The following is a 20,798-nucleotide window of genomic DNA, read 5'->3' as shown; positions in this document are numbered from 1 at the left end:
TATAAATCTGAATGAAAGAAATCTTTATTGAGATTCGAGAATTTATCTAGACGGTTTTAAGTGATCAAACTCTGCCAGAGTTATAATGCAGTCTTTTTCCAGCACGTGAAGTATTCAATGACATGTTCTTTTGGATCTCAGTTGATTGCCAAGCACAACCACTGAAAAGAGAAGAGAAAGATACATTAATATGCGTTACCCAGGGCACAAGAGTATGACAATGGAAATGGCGTCATCATTCAGTGGTGTAATAAAACCTTCTTTACCTGCTGTATATCCAGCTCCATTTTTCCAGAACCATCTGCCTCAAGGGTTTTAAACATTTCTGTTTCAAGTTAAATATAATGACATACATTAATTCACGTCTAAGGGAGTATTTGTACAATAACAGCATGCACATTTTATTGATCTTATTCACTTTTGTTGAAATGTAACCATATCACGTTAAAATGATCAAATGGTATTATTTATATCACACTGGATATTAATGCTCTGCATGTACTCGACTCACTGAATAACATCTCCAGTCTGATCAGGCAACCCACAAAGCAGTCAAAGTCTATGGCGTACTGTGCGTTAGCATAACGACACACTATGATCTGCAGCACTGCACTGTTGACTTTGAAACCTGAAGGATTAAGTAGCATGAACAGAACGCATGTATTTTCATTTCACATATTTAATACAATGAAATTTGTTCTGCAACCCTGAAACAGTTAAGGTATCAAGGTAACACAAAACAAAAATATGAATGAGTTGTAGGGTTCAGCCGGGTGTTGAACAGGGATATAGTTCAGTTCAGCGATGACTCTGGTGATTTTAAGTGGGAAATGTAGGTTTCAATGTCCCTGTAGTGTTTCCGTAAAGGGACAGTAGCATGGGTTTGTTTGCCTATCAGCCAAACTTTACACCTAGGTACAAATATGCACAACTAGGGAAATTATGTACTATCTGGTGATACAGGCCATAATTATTGTACATAAACTGTGCCAAACAGTGAATCACTGTGCGGAATCCAGCCCAGTGTGTTCACTGTGAGCTCCACCTACTGTGACCTAATAAAGGGAAGCTCAAAACTGGCTCATCCAGTTTGGGTTCTGGTTTTTGTCCATACTGTTACCATGGCAGTTTTTGAAGCCAGGGACACACCAAACCGACATCAAAGAACTAGTGCCAATAAAGGCCGACTGGTGCGTCACCTTACGTCGCCTGTCTCGGGGCCAAAAAGTTGCACTTGAACACATCGCAAAGACTACAGCCAACGACCAACTAGCACGTACATTCTGTGCTTGGGTGAGGGGAAATAACTCTCCATACAAAACCATAAACAAAGTAGCATTTCCTTACCATTTTCACAACACTGGCTCACCACAAGCGGTTGCGTAATATAGCTACTTCTAGTCGAGAATATGTCTGATAAGAAGTTGCAAACGGCCGACCATCGGCTTGGTGTGTCAGGGGCTTTAGGGAAGAGGTGTGGGTAGCAGATGGGTTTACCTGCTTGAGTCAGTGCTGCCCTCATCTCATGTGAGCTCATAGTACCAGACCCATCAGTGTCATGATTCTTGAAAATGTCCTGTAGGGTGCAGGCAGAGTACTTAGCATAGGAATGTATCATGTTGCAGTCCGACGCAGCAGTGGTAAGATAGGATCCATACCAATAGATAAACTTTTACAGCCTTTTAAGCCTATATGTAAACTATTTTAAGTGATCCTGTAGCTCTACTGGTAGAAGAACGTGCCAACAACACCACAGCAAGGGGTTTGATACGCAAGGAGCATTCATAAAATAAAATGTCTATCTGTACTGTACTGTCAGTTGCTTTGGATAAAAACATCTGCTAAGCAAATAAATATAGTAACAACTCAATGTTATCTCTGTAGAATAATATGGGGTACATCAGCACCTTAGATCTGTCAACATACCAGGTATTTCTGAATCTTCATCCAGAGAATGTGGAATTCAGTCAGGCCTAGTTTGGCACTTCCATCTTTCTACATACAGTTAAAGCTCCTCCCAGAATTAGGCTTCCATTCTCATACAAAACCTTAATGCCCATTGTTGCCATTCACTCAAACTTCTCTTGATTTGTTCATACACTGAAAACTGCAAGAATATACACCTACCATACAATGTGTATTTTTAATTCTGTACTCATACTAGTCTAGACCGAAATGGAAAATGATGTGAGTATAATAGAGAATATCCCTGTTATTTTCTCCTCTCTGCTGATTTGAAATGCAAAAATATTCAAAAAGGATACATCCAAAAGGCTGACAATATGCCGACCAGTCTCCAGACTAAATCCATCCGTCTTCAAATCAGCTCCTGAAATCATTAGTAGAATATGTGATCTAGTCTCTTAACTCAACCAGTGTTACAAATGATATTGTTTAATCACATTAAATACAGTATTGACTACACTAGTGTTTTACTTCACAATGCAACACACTTACTTTGTGAAACAACTTTGTTCAGAACACGAACCAGTTCAAAAACAGACACCTCTGAATCCTGTTAAGAAAAGAGGAAAGAAAATGTGTTGCTGTGTGATTGTTAATGATGGGATAGACGTGCATTCCACACCGACACATGCAAATACACACCCTTCAACCTCACCCGAGGTGGAGAATAGGTATAGTATAGGTACAAAGTGCTCTAGTATAGGATAACAAATGCACACCATTTTAAGTAAGGATTACAAAAACAACAGGGATTTCGGCATCAGTAAAAATGAACGCTGGTTTAACCGATAGGTCAGGGAACTTGGTTTTGATGTTTGAGAGGTGGCATTACAATCCCATGAATGAAATGTTGCTTGTATAACTAAAGTTTGACTCTAGAGCTCAAACAGATTTCTCCAGGTTTACATATGATGTGGCATACCCAAAGGAGACTTGGGAAAGGGGTGTAAACTAATATTTATGGTTAAAGTAAAACACTATTTTTTGAAGGATCCACATGCAGTTGTTGACTGAATTGGTAAAGTGTGCCAGTATGTAAACCATGGAGGTGCAATACTTACATTACCAGCGATCTGTTTAAACAGATATTTAAAATGGGGATCCACATCACTCTCTGAGATTTCAGTCTGTAAAATATTGACATAAATGATTAGAATGTAAGTGTAAAATACGATTACTGCCACTGTCTGGTGCAAAGTGAAGACAACTTGTAAGCTACTGAAACAGGATGAATGTTAAATCTGTATTCCATGCACCTGTGTAGGATCTCACCTCCTTTACTACAGCATCAATATCATCTTCCATTTCACTATAATGAACATGAAAAGGTAAATAAACACAACAGACCACATAGGACAGGTTGGACAACTAAATGGGGCACACCAGACAACAATATATCAATGCATCATCCACCCAGTAGACATGTATAGTATTTATATGAGTGTTTGCGGTATAAACAGTTTTCAAAAAGTCTGTTATCAGTACAGCCTCAGGGTTTGTCCCCCTTTCCCCACCTGGTGGCAGCCTGCTTCTCAGAGAACACACGCAGAACGAAGCTTCCTTTCTTATGCGGCTCAAAAGTGGAGGGGACGATGATGTATTCCCCAGGTGGCAGGTTAAAACGCTCACAGACCTCACGGGAGTTAATGAAGGTGCTCAAAGCAACAGCTTGCTGCCTCAACAGTACATCAGGGCCCAGGTGGACATTAGTACGCCCCTTATACTGAGGGACAGAAGGCACTCGCTTTAGTATGCCTCCCATGTCTTCATGCATAATATATAATAATATAATAAACGGTTAGTGTGCATTGACTCATCATTTGTATTCCCAATTTAATTGGGCATGTATGCATTACAATGAAATTTTAAATGTCAGTTTTAAATTATTATTTCTCATTCTCCTTGCCATCCCATTTTTCATTAAGCAGCAGCAGCTTCAAGTGCACCAACCTGTTCAGGAACCTGTAAAAAAGAGAGAACAGGCATTTCAGCTATTGTTGTGACCAGTGCATCAGTCACATGAGTGGGTCATTTAAGTGTCCCAGTGTGCGTCTAGACCTGATAGATTGCGAAGCCGGCGGTGTTGAGCTGCCTGCCCAGCCTGAGGCCCCGGCGGCCGTCTCTCTGCATCAGCCCCACCAGCAGGGTGCAGCCCTCCTCCCCATCCAGGGGGTCATCGTCCACGTCCTCCAGACGCACAGCAAACTGGGGGTTGGAGCAGAAGGTGGCTGAAACCACAGAGAGAGAGGAGAAACACTAGTCAAGGGAGCGGAGGGAAAGCAGGTAATCCTGAGGACTGCTCTTCTTTCCTTCTCTCCTTGTCTCTGTAGTTCCCTGGCTAAATGACGGAGCTACACCTACCACATTGAGGGTATCAATCTCCTCAAACAGGCCAAAAATACATCATACTGTATTTAGTCTACATAAAAGTGTCAATTAAACAAATGAATGTCAATAAATAAAATAAATCCACCAAGCTGTTACCTTTCAGTAAATTAAGTTGGATTCTGCTTTGATCTTCTATTGGTGCCACTGTTAGTGCTTCTATTGGAACCATAGTGGCCGTACGGCTGATTACCATTCAGCCCTGCACTATGACCGCTTACTTACTCTGAACCATTTGGGTGAGCCATGACGTGCACCTTAGTGCCTAGTTCAGTACTAGTAGCTCAATACTAGTCAGTACCTGGATTGTTTCCGCAGCCTCCAGCAGTGGAGCCCACCCTCCACACGCCCCCGAACTGGTAGCTGTTCCAGTGGCCAACCTCCTCACTGACCAGCGTGTCTGGAGTCAGGTTGCAGATCTCCACTCGGGAGAAATGCCCCACAAAGTCTGAATACGACATCCTGCGAAGGACAATGGTGATTTAATTACAAAAACGCCAATTTGTGAAGAAAAAACCCCTGAGAAATCATTGAAGTCGAGGGTATACCAGAACTCCCCGTCTTCTGAGACATGGCCTAGTTTGGTTCTCTCGTCAGCACAGACACTGGCCCACTCTCTTGACCTGTTGAAACACAAGTGGGTTTATATTTGTTTTTTTGGTTCAGTAATGTGATGATTGATGTCACGTGAGTGCTTGTGTTTGATGGTGTCGCAGTGCTGCTCTGGACGTACTCACTCACCCATCACTCCAGGCCCCTATCCACTCTACCTTGCCCCAGGGGTTCCTGATACGGATCAGCTCCACCTCCCTGCCACTGACATGTACCTGTTTGACACAACGAGAGCCACTCACTTCCTCTCTACGCTTCGAGGAGTACCATCACAAATGTCTGATGTGTTACTGGAATATTGCTAATCACACCTGGTTCCATTGTATGCAGTCTTGAACTCAAGCAAGCATTTCAAATGGTGGTAAATGTACATTCTAGAGCTTCAGCATTATCAAATGACTTGCAAAAAGCCATCACTCCTACAACACAAGGGGGTTGTTCCAGGGATAATTTTCACGGAAATGATATGCTATTAAATTGGGGGAAAATGTTTAAATACACAGTATACATACCACTTGTGCACCTGTGACGGAGTATGCATGGCCCTTCACAAGTTTCTGTGCAGTGACTGCCTCTGTCTCATATTTACTGGTAATCTAAGCAAAGAGATACCAGTTTAATAATCATGGCCCTATATGTAAATCAACGGTTCATGTGGAGCAAGGGTGCTTACATCAATGGAGCAGCCCAGCAGAGAGCCTAGGCCCAGGGCCTTCTGGATGATTTTGAAGAGGTGTGCTGGAGCTTTGTTCAGTTGATAGATCTCTGCTATCCCCCCAGTGAAGTCCTCAAAGCCTTCTGTGGTAGTGCCTCCAGACAGGGCCTCATAGCAACTGTTGACCCTGAGAAGGAGCGGTCATGATTGCTTGTTTTTTATAGTGTTACAATAGTTTCAATAGTAATACAATAATACAATAGTTTTTTTGGTATAGCATAGTTGAATAACAGTTTGTTCTTGCTGTCATGGTTAGAAATATTTTACAAATACCTTTGTGGGGTTTCCAGATTTTTTGTGCGAAAGTTTCTGAAGTTCTGGAATTCTCCATCTCAAACTCGAAAACGAGGTGATGTATATAAATAATTCCAAGATGAGGCTGTAGACCTAACACCCAACTACCAATACAACCCAAAACATTGATGCTAGCTCCACATCAAAAGCGCGTAGTGAGAGAACTATACTGCAACCGCAATGCACACTGGCCAGAATATCCATCCAATATGGCCGCCGCTGAGCAGTGCACTGCACAGTGACATATGAGGTCAAGGGGTATCATGAGTGCGATTCATCTGAGTTATTTTGATATCATTATTTATGCTAATCTAAATTAATGACAACCATTTCGAAGAACAAATTAGAACAAGAAACTATGATTTGACCTTTTAATAGAGTGTGACTATACTATTATAGTCACATTATAGTATACATATGTATACATTGTCAGTGTTTTTCTCTTAGTCAAAGAGTGGGAGGCACTCAGCTGAGCCCATTTAATCCTCGTCATAAACAAGGACTGTTATTTCACTCACTTAGCATAGGCCTTCTCTAGCAGGGCGCTCCAGAACTCTGAGCCGGTCGCTGAGTGAACAAACAGCAGCTCTCCATCTCTGGTGGGCAGACGGTCGTCAATCACCACATCCACCCACTCCCCAAACTGCCAGAACTGAGGAATTCAGAACCATTCTCTCATTAGTACTCAAGAGAACATTCCTCACAACACAACCAATAACATGTAGTTCTCTTGACTGACAAGAAATTGTTAAAGATTAGAATTAGCAAAGATATCACATCTCAGCATAGCTGTGGAAATATATATAATTTGCATTAACCTGGAAATGAAAGATCCCAGCATAGCCCTCATCAAAACTCTGTCCAGCAGGGACCACACGGGCCAGGACCTGCTGCTCAAGGGTCAAAGAGGCAATAGCAGCCAGGAGCCAGCAGTCACCTGTGACAGTGGAAACAAGCAGAGCAATGACATACATACATACATACATACATACATACATACATACATACATACATACATACATACAGGTTCAGGTATCACGGCTGAGATTCCCACTGTATTGGTCAGTCCTGAAGACATGTGCATCAGTATAAAGGACTCCACCTCAGTCATGCAAATAACCACTAGCATAAAAACTGTCACACCTAGGATGAGATTACAGAATGCTATCTCCTGAACATCCCAAAGACTCAAAAGAGTTTGAAACAGAAAAAGCTGTTCTTACCCAGGACCCCTTGGCAGATGTCTGTTCTTGTTGCACCACCATCAATAAATGTTGGGTTGGAGCACAACTCCTATTCAAATGTAACCGAGAGATAAGTAAACACGTTTTTGCTCTTGGTTATTGTATCTATTAGAAACTGTAAAGATGCAATGTAAATGAGAAGATGACAGGATGATAAGAATGGGTGTGAAGAACATTTAAATGATGTGGTCATGTCCCATGCACCAATATCAAGGCTTTTCCTTTGTGCCACCTTAAACTTATTGTTATGGTATGTTTGACATCATTTTTAATGTGAACAATGTAAATTTGAATGTGTACGATGTTAACTTTCACAGATGCTATACTTGACCCAAGCGTAAATTGTGTTGACAGTGACAATTATCCATTCCACACCCTGCTGAGTCATCATGGATGGAAGCCCTGCATGTGGTCAGGTGTAAACAGACTCTCCTGTTCTCTGTATTTACCATATCAGCTCCCCAGATTCGGTTAGAGTGAAGCCTTTTATAGCCTTTCAACAGCCATGAACCACAAAAGCTGCTTTTCAACAACCTACCTCTATTCTGTAACTGAATCATCACATATTGTTCTGTGATCTCATGTTCTAGTCAAAATGCTGAGTTACACTGACTGGTAGTACGAGTTAAAGAATTCCCAATGTCTTCATCAGTATCGATTCTACAAATGTTCTCACTCATAATGTGATTTCAGTGCCAATGTACATTAACATGTTCAAGAGAAACACACATTAGCCCACACATTAGCATTATAAATCATACATCTAAACACATATCTTGAGAAATGCATCAGGATCCTCACTGTTGGTCTTTTCCAAACAACGCCATGGGTCTTGGGGGAATATGGCCCCAACTCGTTGTATCCAAGCGACCTGCTCTCAGCAGGGAAGCGGTCATCCTCAAAGAGCCGTCCTGCCTCCAGACACTGGTGCTTCAGGGCCTGGAAGTCTTGCTGGCAGAACTTCACTGCATGCTGATTGGTGCCAACTCCCTGATCTCTCTCCCTAAGATGGGCTAGTTTACCTGCCATGGATGTCATCTTGATTTGACTTACGTTACCACAACTGAAGGTGAGTTAGGAATGTTTTGGTAGGGGTGTTTGGTGTTTGGTGTCCTCTGCTGTGAGAGATGGCCGGCTTGTAACATCCTTATATAGCCGATAGATGGGGAGGAGGAGCTCCACAGAGACAGGTGAGGAAGACCATGGAGCGACAGGCTGACAGCCAAAAACATCAGTGGGTAAGAGCAGCCACGCCTAACACCTGCACACCAAAGGAAGGGGGACTGTATGACTCTCTGCCATGCCACTTCAGCTAAAAGGGTCTGGTGTGCTTTTTTGTGGTCAGGAGATGTTGTTTGTTATGGGATGAGTTAATCAACTCTCAAATTACACTTTGCCGTTGTGATCACATAGAGGTGGGTTTTAGGGAGAACCGAAGAGCAAACAGCGACTGGTGCTATCCAAATACAGAAATTAAAAGTAACCTCACAAGTAGCCTACTATTGATAACAATTTAGTTCAAGACAGAACATTTATTTATTTGGGGTATTGAGGATGGAATATATTTTAAAGATGTTTTTAATTAATGGCCATAATTATACTTCCATTTGTTGGACCATGTTGAGAACAAAAAATAACGAGGGAGTGCCCAAGTCAGAATTTTGTTCAAAACTAAAAATGCAAAGCATAGAGCCACTGTGTGTGCAAATAAACATCCCCACCTTTTAACTCCCTTAGGGGTAAGGCTTTCCTCACAATGTATTTCACAAGGAGTTTTATTTCACAATAGGGGGGAATATAATTGGGTAACTGGGCAATTGTTTTGACTTGATGAACAGACAGATGGTACAGTTTAGCATGCTGACTCTGGTGGCTGCCCTCAAAGTAGTGCATGAAAAAGCCCTGATCCAAATGACATGTGGCTCTACAGTCCAGGACCACCATCCCATCAACGTAAATGTTCAACATGAATTCTACCAAAAAGAATGGGGTAAAACACAGCAGAACAATGTGCAAAGTTGGTACTGTCTCACTTGTGACTTACGTCTATTATTGCAGCAAAGGGGTTCTGTACAAAATATTAATGTATAGGGGTTGAATATTTATGCAAGCAGAATATTTTAGTTTTTAATTAATATTTTTTTTATTTTTAGTAGACAAATAACTTATTTAGCCTTCCGAAATACACTATTGTATAAGTGTTTACAATGACAATACTGATTGGGAAAACATGTTTAAGTATCTTTTGTTTTACTCTCCACTGCTTGAATGAGAGAGTTGCGCAACTTTAGATGCCAACCGCAAGCTCCTGCTTTGACAATAGACTTATGTAAAATTATGAATTTAGTAACTCAGCTTGACTGTCTGTGTGTGAGTGTATTTTAAAGTAGGACAGAGAGAAATATGATGAAGAAATAGTTTGTTAAAATGTTTTGAGTGGGAGAGAGAGGGCGATAGAGAGTGAGTGCGCGTGTACACCATGGAAAAGGGGTGTCACCTGCTGGGGAAATCATACCACTGCCAATGCTGGGGCATTCTTTAAGAGGGAACAATCGGGAATATCGCTCAAATGATAATGTCAAGGTGTAATGAGCTATAATTCACCTTTTCATCTGATCAAGTATCCCACTACTGGGGTTTATCATAGCTGTATGTTTTAAAGTTTTAAAGTTTTAAATTCCGAGTAGCCTTCTCGCATCCTCGCAGTTAATACCTGACTCATGTCTTTAAAGCCCATCTCATTTCTAATGAATGTCTGTCCTTGATTCCTCCATCCTCGTTTCCTTCAGGTTGTTATCAAAGGGAGGGGCTAGAACCTAAAGAAAGGAAGGAAGGAAAGAAAAAGGTAAACATTTTGTGTAAAAGATATTGTTCATGACTCCATCGCCAGTTGGGGATTAAGGAAAAACGCCAGAATCCCAGAGCACGTTCACTAAACTTTTATAACATTATATTGTCATAATTGTTTTTATTTTATTTTTAGTTATTGTTGTTGATGTCTTGTTGTGTGTAATTTAAACTGTATCATAGATATGAGTGTAGCCTACACTAAAGTTATATACTGCAACGTGCAAAAGGGGAGTGCTCCCTGCTTATATGTAGTTCCCAGAATTCTGCATGTTCTATGTTATGTGTAATTATGTGATTAATGTCACGTGTATTTTCGGTTCACTGTTAATTTGTAATGCCCTGGTGTACTTTTCCTTGTTCTCCATCTTGCCAATCTGCATCAGTCATCTGATGCTAAAGTGGTGTTCAATACTGGGGGCCGAGCTGACGTTATCATGTCATAAAAGCATGAATGAGTTTTTCTGCATCTTGGTGGGATGGGACTTTTCAGATTTTGGCAATATTGTGTAGATAAAAAAATATGTTTTTAAGATTTGTTTTATGTGTGAGTAGAGTAGGAGGTCTTTGTTGGTCTTGGATAATTACATCAAGATATTTGGTGCTAATGTTGGATGTTAATGAGATGCCATCGACAAAGAGACATGGAGAAGCAGCTTTTAGTTTCTATGCCACCAGCCTTTGGAATACCTAAGAATGGCTGAAACGGTGGAAACCTTTAAACGTGCACTTAAGACATACCTCTTTTATCTCGCCTATCACTCGCTGTAATATTTATCTGTTTATTTATCTCTGGAAATAAACCCATTTTCCTTCAGTGAGGCATAAAAACTTGTAAAACTATTTTACTAATTAGACTGACTAGCCCTACAACAACAAAACATTCGTTTGTTTGCACAGTATAAACTATTACGGTTTGATGGGGGTGCATTCCACGGCAGGGGTAGGCTACAGAACGCAGCACACTAGAACATGAACTTTTTACCGGCTGGTATTTTAAATAGACTATGCCAATCAGATGTGATTTAGAAATTCCAGGAATTGTTAAGATTATATGTTGTTCTCTGAATATCCAGGCCCATTTTATACTAAATATGATGGCATCTAAATCCACCCGTGGACCGATATGCTTGCTATCTGGGATGTGGCGTTCCTAGACTATCGTGGAAGGTCTCGCAACGTATTCCCAGCGGATACTGGGACACTGCACTTCGTTCGCACCCTATGTTCATTAAGGGCTAGCATCAGGTTCAAGCTGTAGGTTTAGCACTTTGTGATAAATAAAAAAATAGAAATGTGCAGTATTGTCGTGTTGTACTTGTAATGCTATGTGCATGCACATTCGCTCTAGTCTAGTATAAACCCACGAAGTTTAGGCTACAGAGAACCTGATGCCAAACCACGCCTAAAGTGGGCGAAACCCAGAGGCGGAGTAAGAATGCAAAACTTTCAATCCCAACAGAAAGTTCGTTTTCTTCCTCAATCTAGTTTACGAGTTGAGCAGAGGTGGGAAAACGAGAGGCCAGCAGCATCATGTCCGGAGTGGCATCCACACTGGCCAAGAAGAGAGCTCTGGCAGCAGGGTTTGGCACGAATGCAAATGCAGTGAAGTACCTGAACCAAGACTTCGAGTCGCTGCGGAGTCAGTGCCTGAGCCGCGGACAGTTATTCTGTGACACCACCTTCCCTGCCGCACCTGAAGTCCTCGGATTTAACGAGCTGGGACCACGGTCTTCCAAAACCAGAGGAGTGCAATGGAAAAGACCTGGGGTATGACCTAGAGACAGAATTGAACTCTTCTTCGATTCAAATTTCTAAAGGCATCCTTTGTATATCCAAATTATGGTTGTTTAGGGTTTCGTTGTTGCTAAAATAATGGGGGGCATGTATAGTTTAGGCTTGCAAGACGGCTCTTGTCATTCGCCACTGTGATGCGTATGCTCTATAATGCATTGCACAGGCTTTCAATGGGCGTGGTCGACTTGTACACTACAGTAATAATTTTGAGCTGAATCCTATGATAACTTCCTGACTGTCGGTATCCAGAAATATTTATTTAATTTTATTTGCGCATAAAAACAGTGAGAAAAATGACTCATTCGTCAGCTATTTAAATGGAACAATCGTCTAGTGGTTATTGTCAAACTTTCCAACAAGTTGAAAACTCATGCCAAGTGTTGCACTGAACAATTTCAACATAATTTCGAGTGTATATTTTTTTGCAAAGGTTTAAGGATTATTGGGCTGAATATTGAACATTGGATATTGGAACTGACAAAACCTCCACATGGTCTGTTTTCAGGAACTGACATCCAATCCTGAGTTCATTGTTGGAGGAGCCACACGAACTGACATTTGCCAGGGGGCCTTAGGTAAGAGCACATACAGTAGTATTTTACAAAACACATGATTTGCTATCAGTGTGTACTGGATGATGCACTGTCCAAGAGAAAACAATAGCAGTTCACCAAATGTGAAGTTAGCCTCGACTTACTATTATTACATTCAAATCACATTCAGAATGTTAAAATGGATTTTTAGTTTATCAGGAAAGTCTTTGCACTTCATTTTATCAACTGCTTTCACATTTTCCTAAGTCAGTTAACAACCAAACTAAACCTAAACAGAATCCAAACAGGGCCCACCTGTTGCCAGAAAATAACTGGAGCATCAACTGACTTTACATTATGCTTTATGTGTGTAAAAATGAATGTATTCAAATATAAATATCAGTGTTTCCTGGTGAGTGTGATTGCACCACATTGCTGTAATTATTTACACAATGCAGGAGCCTTTGTATTCTTTAGGCGTGTTATCATGACAGACACGCTGCTGTTCTACCCATCTTTATGAATTGTTTGTTCAGTCCATTTTGAATTACATCTGCATGTGTGCCATCCAGGAGAGCATGGAAAGTCTACAGATAGGCTGCCTCTGTCCTGTATTGTGTAACCAGCTGTGTTGGCTTTCATGCAGTCAGACTGGATTGCACGATGATGAGACATCCTTTTCTATGCCTACATGTTTTGGATGGTGGCTTTTTTTTGGTGCATGTATACTGTTGATGTATATGGAAGCCACTCACTAGCCAAAGAAGAGTGATGAGAATGTTGAGGATCAAGGGCCAAGCCCATGAGGGTGAGGGTGTTTAACGAGGAATGCTCCGTCTTCAGGCTAAACAACATTGTTTCTCAATCACTCCTTTGGTTTGGACACTCCTTTGGCTCTAGGAACATCATTTCAAGGAATAGCTTGAATGTCCAAATGTCTATTGACAATTTAGCCTTCAGTTATGATAACAAGGCACTGTAGAGTCAGAACTGAACTGGGTCAAACATCTGCAAACGGCCTGGTTACAGAGTCTGGCAGAATAAAAACAATGAGTCAGAGGGGCTTGCGTGTGATTCGCTAGGAGGCCCTGCAACAGGAAGCCAAAATGAGACCAGCATGCCAGACCGTGTGGGTTTTGAAAAGATCGGCTAGGCTCACATAATGAGTCTGTTTATACAAAATGTTCTGCCTGTAGCGAGCAAGGTGGTGAGATTTTTTTCGACAGGCTTTGTGTGGCACTGTAGAAGACTCAGCCCTGTGTGGGTTAGTGTGGAGCTTATAGCTATTAGAGTAGGTGTATTTATGCAATAAATAAAGGATGGCAGGCATGACATTTGTATGTCCACTAATAAACATTACATAAACATTACTTTGAAAACGAGACAGTCATGGCCTAGGTTTTATAATTTGCAAGGATGTGTTAACACGCAAGGAAGAAACTCTGAATGAAGGAGACTCTTTCCCAGTGAAAGAGAGCTTTGTTGAAACTCTGACCAGATAAAGTGCACTTCAGGGGTTTGACGACCAGAAGCGGTTTAAATTTAGACTTTTTTATCACAAGGCATAAGCAAGTGAAAATTGGTCAGTGTGTAAAAGGAATTTACATAAGTAGATATAGCTAGGGTTTGAAATTATGTTCCCCAGACACACTTTATATTGGCTACATTTGTCTCTCCCACAGGTGACTGTTGGCTCTTGGCAGCCATTGCTTCCTTGACCCTGAATCAGGATGTCTTGGCAAGGGTTGTTCCATCTGACCAAGGCTTTGGCGATGACTACGCCGGCATTTTTCACTTCCAGGTAAGTTAATACCAGATTTGCAAACTATTTCTGAGTGTGCATTGGTTGCATGTTTACATTGCTGTTTATTATGAAGTCACAAAGTAAGTGTGTCGTACACACAAGCAAATTATGATCAGTTATCATTATTATTATCACCAATATCACAGTGTACAATGTAACCCTTTTGAAGAAACAGTATTATAGTAATTACAATGAAATTATAGTAATAATAGTCACAAAGTAAGTGTGAGCAATGATGCGATCAGGGAGAGCAAGATGACTTCCCTCTTCTGTCTACTCTTTCATTCAGTGCTTGCCTGTTAGATTCACCACTTCTCCTTTGATATTCTTTTGTTATCACATGTCTAACTCTTTCAGGCTGTAGGCATATATCTGAAGGGAGGTTAACACACACACACACACACACACACACACATACAGACACACACACACACACACACACACACACACACACACACACACACACACACACACACACACACACACACACACACACACACACACACACACACACACACACAAACACACCAGTTCTCATGCTTAGGAGGGCAGCACAACTGAAAGTGTCCCTGCATGTTTAGTTTTGTTTTTGGGTGTGGCTAGAGGAAAGTTTTAGCCAGGATAGAAAGCCAGTCTGACTCAGAGGAGGGGAGCACCGCTGCCCTCAGAGGAAGAGCCAATGGGATGTTTTTATGACGCCGAGTTTGATTTTCCCCTAGTGGCTGAACAGCACTGCCCAAAATGTGTGCTCTCCTCATTTCCTGTTGTGCAACCAGCTTGAATTACATTTTTACCATGGGCAAAAACACTGATTTGAGGTCTCTCAGTAATGCTTTACTGACACTGAAACATCGACACTGTAACGTAGATGTAATTACACTCAGATGCTAGCTAGACATACCATCAGCACATTCCTTTATTGGGCCTTGTATTGTGGGCAGTGAGGCCTAAGTTTCATGTGGGTGATCCTAGCTAAGATGGATTTGTTTATGCCTTTCAAGAGTTGTAATTTCGGTGCTGGTATTCTGGAATGTTCTCTTTAGTGTTTACTAATTAGAATTCCTGTCAATTCCGCAGTTCTGGCAGTTTGGGGAGTGGGTGGATGTGGTGATTGACGACCGTCTGCCCTCCAGAGACGGAGAGCTGCTGTTTGTTCACTCAGCGAATGGCTCAGAGTTCTGGAGCGCCCTGCTGGAAAAAGCCTATGCTAAGTGAGTTCTTCATGAGCCACATCTGATCACATGAGACCCCTTGAAGGATCTCTAAAGCACAGAATGACCCCAGTGTTTGGACAAGCTTCAGATGGGAATGACTAATGTTTGTATTACAAGTCTAATGATTAATATCTTTATCGCGTGTGTTCTGTGACATGTTTTTAGTGCATGTCCTTTTATAATCCTACCACAAAGAGAGGAATAAATCATTTGACAAATAGCAGTTGTGCATTTGAAGCTGATGGCACGAGCAAAGGCCCTGTCTGGTGTGAATCGTTCCTCTCTCAGAGTGAATGGGTGCTATGAGGCCCTGTCGGGAGGCTCCACCACTGAAGGCTTTGAGGACTTCACTGGGGGGATAGCGGAGCAGTACGAGCTGAGGACCGCTCCATCCAACCTGTTCCAGATCATCCGGAAGGCCCTGGACTCAGGTGCTCTGCTGGGCTGCTCCATAGACGTACGATCCCATTACTACTCGTTCATTTTCATCGACATTACGAACATGCAAGAGACTTAAGGCAGAGTGAGTTCTATTTTGGTAATGTTATTGACTTTTGCTTCAGATTACCAGTGCCTCAGACTCAGAAGCCGTCACCTATCAGAAGCTGGTGAAGGGACACGCTTACTCACTGACTGGGGCTGTAGAGGTTTGTCTTATGTTTTCTACATTCAGAATCATGAAGAATAACACTACCTGTCATTGTCATCACCTGGTATACTCTTGTACAGTCAATTTTTCTCATTTCACATCACACTGTGAACTGCACTCTCTTTGTCTGCCATGCTAATTGTGAATCAGGTGGGATATCGAGGGCGTAGGCAGAGGCTGGTAAGGGTGCGTAACCCATGGGGAACGGTGGAGTGGACAGGAGCTTGGAGCGACAGGTAAGACTCAGCATCAGGCTGGATCAAGCTGTGTGATGGAACACATCTTTATTTCGTGTGTCAGGCCTATTTAATGTTTGAAGTTAAATCAATCCCTCTTCCCTTACATTACCCTCTCCCTTAGTTCTTCTGAGTGGAGCCATGTCGATGACTCAGAGCGTGAGAGCGTGAAGGCAGATGACGGGGAGTTCTGGTGAGGTCACAATAACATTTCATTAAAACACTTTATTACTGTATTGTACTGTATTCTATCAGCCTGTTTGTGTTGATTAATATTCTGTGTTGATAAATAAGAGGGAGACTAGATAGATAAGATTTATTTTGAGGATCACCACTGCAGAGGAAAACACTCTTATTTTGATTTACTTTTAATTGTACCACAGATCACACGCAAATTATGATCAGTTATCATTATTATTATCACCAATATCACAGTGTACAATGTAACCTAAAATGTATTTAAAGTGTTCTGTATGTGGTTGATTAGGATGGCATACAGTGACTTCATGAAGCACTACTCCCGGCTGGAGATCTGCACCTTGACCCCTGACACTCTGACCTCTGATGACCTGAAACACTGGAGTGTGTGCAAGTTCGACGGAAACTGGAGGAAAGGCTCCACTGCTGGGGGCTGCAGGAACAACCCCTGTAAGAGAGGGATCTCAAAACCACCCGTATAGCTGACCTCACTCACAACAGATGCCTTGTGATGCCTCTGTTAATATAACCATTGGCAAACATGCACAACACTCAACACTGTCCGCTGAAATCATGGCCATATTCCTGAGATGTCCAAAAAAGACACAAATGGAAATGGAAAACTACAAACAAAGAAAATCATATGAATTAGATTAGAATTAGAATTAGATTCAACTTGATTGTCATTGCACAGAGTACAAGTACTGAGAGGTACTATATGGAGGTTGATGATTGAGGCTTTTACTGCCGATGTGTCTGTACCTCTGTTAGCGTTTTGTGTGTGATGTTCTCTTTTTCTCCTGCAGACACCTTCTGGATGAACCCTCAGTTCAAAATCACCCTGAATGAAGAGGACGATGATCCAGGTGATGATGAGGTGGGCTGCAGTATCGTGGTGGGCCTCATTCAAAAGAACCGCCGCAAACTGAGGAAGGTTGGCGAGGACATGCACACTATTGGCTACGCCATCTATGAGGTGAGGCACAGTGGGTACTGGAGTATGTGACAGTCAGCTTATTGTGTTAAAACCCCCTGCTGGCAAGGCTAGACCTTCTCCAAATGTAGCTGCTATGTGGGAGTGTCATGCATCCCAGTGCTGGAAATCCTAATGTGTGTCTTTTTGTTCTTACAGGTGCCCTCTCAGGTGAGTATTCTGCTTCATGACTTCTTCCAAAAAGAGGTTTCAGATCTTAAAGAATTCATAGCGTTCACAGACGGGTGAACAGAGTAGTTTTGGTTCCACCGCTTGAAACCTATCCCAACCCTCCTTGGTCCTCTACAGTTCCATGGGCAGACTGAGGTCCACTTGGATAAGAACTTCTTCCTGAGCCATGCCCAGACGGCCCGCTCTGAGACGTTCGTCAACCTGAGGGAGGTCAGCACGCGCTTCAAGCTGCCTCCGGGAGAGTACCTCATCGTGCCCTCCACCTTCGAGGCACATCAGAACGGGGACTTCTGTGTGCGTGTGTTCTCAGAGAAACAGTCAGAGATGCAGTAAGGATCCTACACATTCTATCCCTCTCTCCCTTTCTCTCTCTCTCTCTGTCATCCTACATTATTCATGTAAGGTAAAGAAGTCAAATATTTTAGCCTGCACCATCACCCTGTTACCATGACATACCACTAAAATACACTTATATGTATATCACTCTGGATATAACAAAATAAGCAGAAATAGCAGAGGAATCAAAGGCAAACAAGCACAAAACTGCTCATCATTTTGAACTGTATTGGCTCTACTCTTTGTCTTCTTCAGACCATGCGATGATCCTGTAGATGCTGAGCTGGACTATGTAAGCCATGTTATGTCATCTGCAGTTACTTTACTCTATCCGGTCCATATTTTGTTGGGCTGTACTTTTCTTGTTTATGGTTTATTCAGAACTAAATTAAGAATTTGTTTTTTTGCCCTCCAGGACATTGTATCTGAAGATGAGGTGGATGCTGGATTCAGGGGATTGTTTGCAAAGCTTTCAGGAGATGTAAGCATATCTGCCTCAGGGTGCCATACTTGTAATTAAATCAAATCTACCAGTCTGGTATCATTAAATGATTGAACATAACATTTAAGCGTAATTCTCTCCCAGGACGGGGAAATTTCTGCAACAGAGCTGAAGACGATTTTCAACAAGATAGTTGCCAAAAGTAAGTGGGACACCTTCTCTACATTACAACCTATTAGAATAAGGAATAGCATGTGGATAATGTAATTATCCACATTAATAATGATTTGTCAACAGGAACAGATATCAAGACAGATGGCTTCAGTCTAGACACATGCAGAACTATGGTCAATCTCATGGACGTATCCTTTATGATTAGTTTTGTCATGTGTTTCTCTTCTTGAGCCAAATTGTAACAAGTTAAACCTCCACTTCAATTTCTAAGACCAAGATGACAGTGACTTATAAAAGATGGGTTCCTTAACTCTTGTGCAGGACAGTGGCAATGGCAAACTAGGCATTGGAGAATTTGCCACACTTTGGAAGAAAGTTCAGAATTATCTGGTGAGGCTTGTACAGACTCACGGCTCTTTTAAAACCACGCCTGTAAACTGTTGCACAACATTATTCTATCAGCTGATGGAAAAACACACACACATGCAGCTGTGTTTGCAATGCAGTGATGAGACAGCACAACACAGCATGCCTGTTCATGTTTTTACTGAGACCCCAGAATAATTCTGTCTCCATCCTGCAGACCATCTATAAAAAGAATGACTTGGACGGCTCTGGATGCATGAGTACACCAGAGATGCGCATGGCCTTGAAAGAAGCAGGTATCTTCCAATGTAGAAATTCACCAATCAGAATCAGAATCAGAATGATATTTATTGCCAAATAGGTTTACACCTACCTGGAATTTGTTCTGGTGTAAAGGTGCATACAGTGAACATAAAAACATACAAACACAATAAGTACTACACAAACACAATAAGTACTACAATACAAAAAGCAGGGCAGGAGTGCAAAAGTGGATGTGCAATGTGCAGTGTGCAATGTAGTGTGTGTTAACATAACACAGGCTTGAGGTGTGGGGGCGGGTTAAGTGTCCACGTCAGGTGGGGGTCCCGGGCCTTGTTAATAAGGCCAACAGCAGCCGGGAAGAAGCTGGTTTTGTGGCGTGAGGTTTTGGTCCTGATGGACCGCAGCCTCCTACCGGAGGGAAGGACCTCGAAGAGTTTGTGACCCGGGTGGGAGGGATCGGCCACAATCTTTCCTGCCCGCCTCAGGGTCCTAGAGGCGAACAGGTCCTGTAGAGATGGCAGATTGCAGCCAATCACCTTCTCGGCAGAACGGATGATACGCTGCAGTCTGCCTTTGTCATTGGCAGTGGCAGCAGCGTACCAGATGGTGATCATTACGTAATAAGCAAATACACCTTCTCCTCCAAGTTACCAACACAAACCTTAGATGTAGGTCACAGGACGGAAAAGATATGGTTGCCCACTATGGTGCTGTCCACCATGATGTTTAGTATGTTGTTGTGCAGTGTGTCTATCTCCAACTGATTGAAAGCCTTTCCCCTCTGAACAGGTTTCACCTTGAACAACTGTATTCACCAGATTCTGGCAGCACGTTATGGAGAATCAGACATGACCATTGACTTTGACAACTTTGTGTCCTGCGTGATGCGCTTGGAGATGATGTTCAGTAAGATTGCTCTACTTTCCTAACAAGTGTTGTCTGCTGTTAAATACAGTCCAAATATTAGACTTTCCCAGTGAGTATTGGTAAAGTATATGAGAATAGCATAAAAAAAATATCTAGATGAATATATAATTTAAGATGGTGATACTGCACCCTTTTCCCTCTTATATCTTACTCATGGAGGTATTGTTCTATTTCTTTAGAAGCGTTCAAGAAGATTGACACAGAAGAAAGTGGCTCTATTGAGCTGGACTTCTTCCAGGTAAAAATCCTTTTTTTGGTATGCCCACATGTGTAAATTCAATACATTACCAGCCTACATGCCCATATTTGCATAAAGTCTGTTTTCAGAGTTCATATGTAGGTGTTGTTGTTTTTCTTTTGCAGTGGATGTCCTTTGCCATGGTGTAGAGGACTCCAAAGTCATATGACAACAACCCTTCATTTTTAAATTCAGTATTTCATTCCGGAATTAGAACTACAACTAATTCAGTGTCAATGTCTAAACTTGTTTTAATTTTTATTTTATCAGATGTGTGTATTCTTTCTGGTGTTTTGGTGGGACTGGCCCTTTCCAACATTAAAGCCAGTATTTGTAAACATAAACATCTCGGTGGTTCGCTTCATCTTTTAAAACAATTGCCATGTTAAAACA

General features: G+C 41.8%; 2 protein-coding genes across 3 annotated transcripts; one reads left to right on the top strand and one right to left on the bottom strand.

Annotated features, from left to right (window-relative positions):
- Positions 1 to 31: 31 nt before the first annotated feature.
- LOC122129555 (calpain-2 catalytic subunit-like) lies at positions 32 to 8,450 on the bottom strand. 2 transcript variants are annotated; one of them, XM_042704496.1, is made up of 21 exons: positions 8,017 to 8,450; positions 7,195 to 7,264; positions 6,790 to 6,908; positions 6,490 to 6,623; positions 5,636 to 5,804; positions 5,475 to 5,558; positions 5,092 to 5,177; positions 4,899 to 4,973; positions 4,652 to 4,812; positions 4,024 to 4,193; positions 3,916 to 3,927; positions 3,480 to 3,688; positions 3,238 to 3,274; positions 3,027 to 3,092; positions 2,452 to 2,515; positions 2,265 to 2,326; positions 1,927 to 1,995; positions 1,498 to 1,576; positions 512 to 628; positions 267 to 325; positions 32 to 161 (listed from the first exon to the last, which is right to left on the bottom strand). In XM_042704496.1, the coding sequence occupies exons 1-21, from the start codon at positions 8,251 to 8,253 to the stop codon at positions 138 to 140; spliced, it is 2,103 nt and encodes a 700-aa protein (XP_042560430.1). In that variant the 5' UTR covers positions 8,254 to 8,450; the 3' UTR covers positions 32 to 137. The 2 variants fall into 2 exon arrangements, with proteins under 2 accessions (XP_042560430.1, XP_042560431.1); XM_042704497.1 differs by having other exon boundaries at positions 2,265 to 2,329; positions 2,458 to 2,515.
- Positions 8,451 to 11,526: 3,076 nt separating this feature from the next.
- On the top strand, positions 11,527 to 20,749 carry LOC122129548 (calpain-2 catalytic subunit-like). The gene is made up of 21 exons (XM_042704487.1): positions 11,527 to 11,832; positions 12,365 to 12,434; positions 14,075 to 14,193; positions 15,274 to 15,407; positions 15,699 to 15,867; positions 15,974 to 16,057; positions 16,210 to 16,295; positions 16,420 to 16,488; positions 16,783 to 16,943; positions 17,300 to 17,469; positions 17,626 to 17,637; positions 17,776 to 17,987; positions 18,250 to 18,286; positions 18,410 to 18,475; positions 18,581 to 18,638; positions 18,734 to 18,798; positions 18,932 to 19,000; positions 19,194 to 19,272; positions 20,030 to 20,146; positions 20,347 to 20,405; positions 20,531 to 20,749. Exons 1-21 carry the CDS (start codon positions 11,596 to 11,598, stop codon positions 20,552 to 20,554), a joined length of 2,097 nt encoding a protein of 698 aa, XP_042560421.1. The 5' UTR covers positions 11,527 to 11,595; the 3' UTR covers positions 20,555 to 20,749.
- The last annotated feature ends 49 nt before the right edge of the window (positions 20,750 to 20,798 follow it).

Source organism: Clupea harengus, unplaced genomic scaffold (genome assembly GCF_900700415.2).
Source record: "Clupea harengus unplaced genomic scaffold, Ch_v2.0.2, whole genome shotgun sequence".
NCBI classification, from domain to species: domain Eukaryota; kingdom Metazoa; phylum Chordata; class Actinopteri; order Clupeiformes; family Clupeidae; genus Clupea; species Clupea harengus.
The sequence above is the reverse complement of the archived record's forward strand: the minus strand, read 5'-3'. Positions and strand labels throughout refer to the sequence as shown.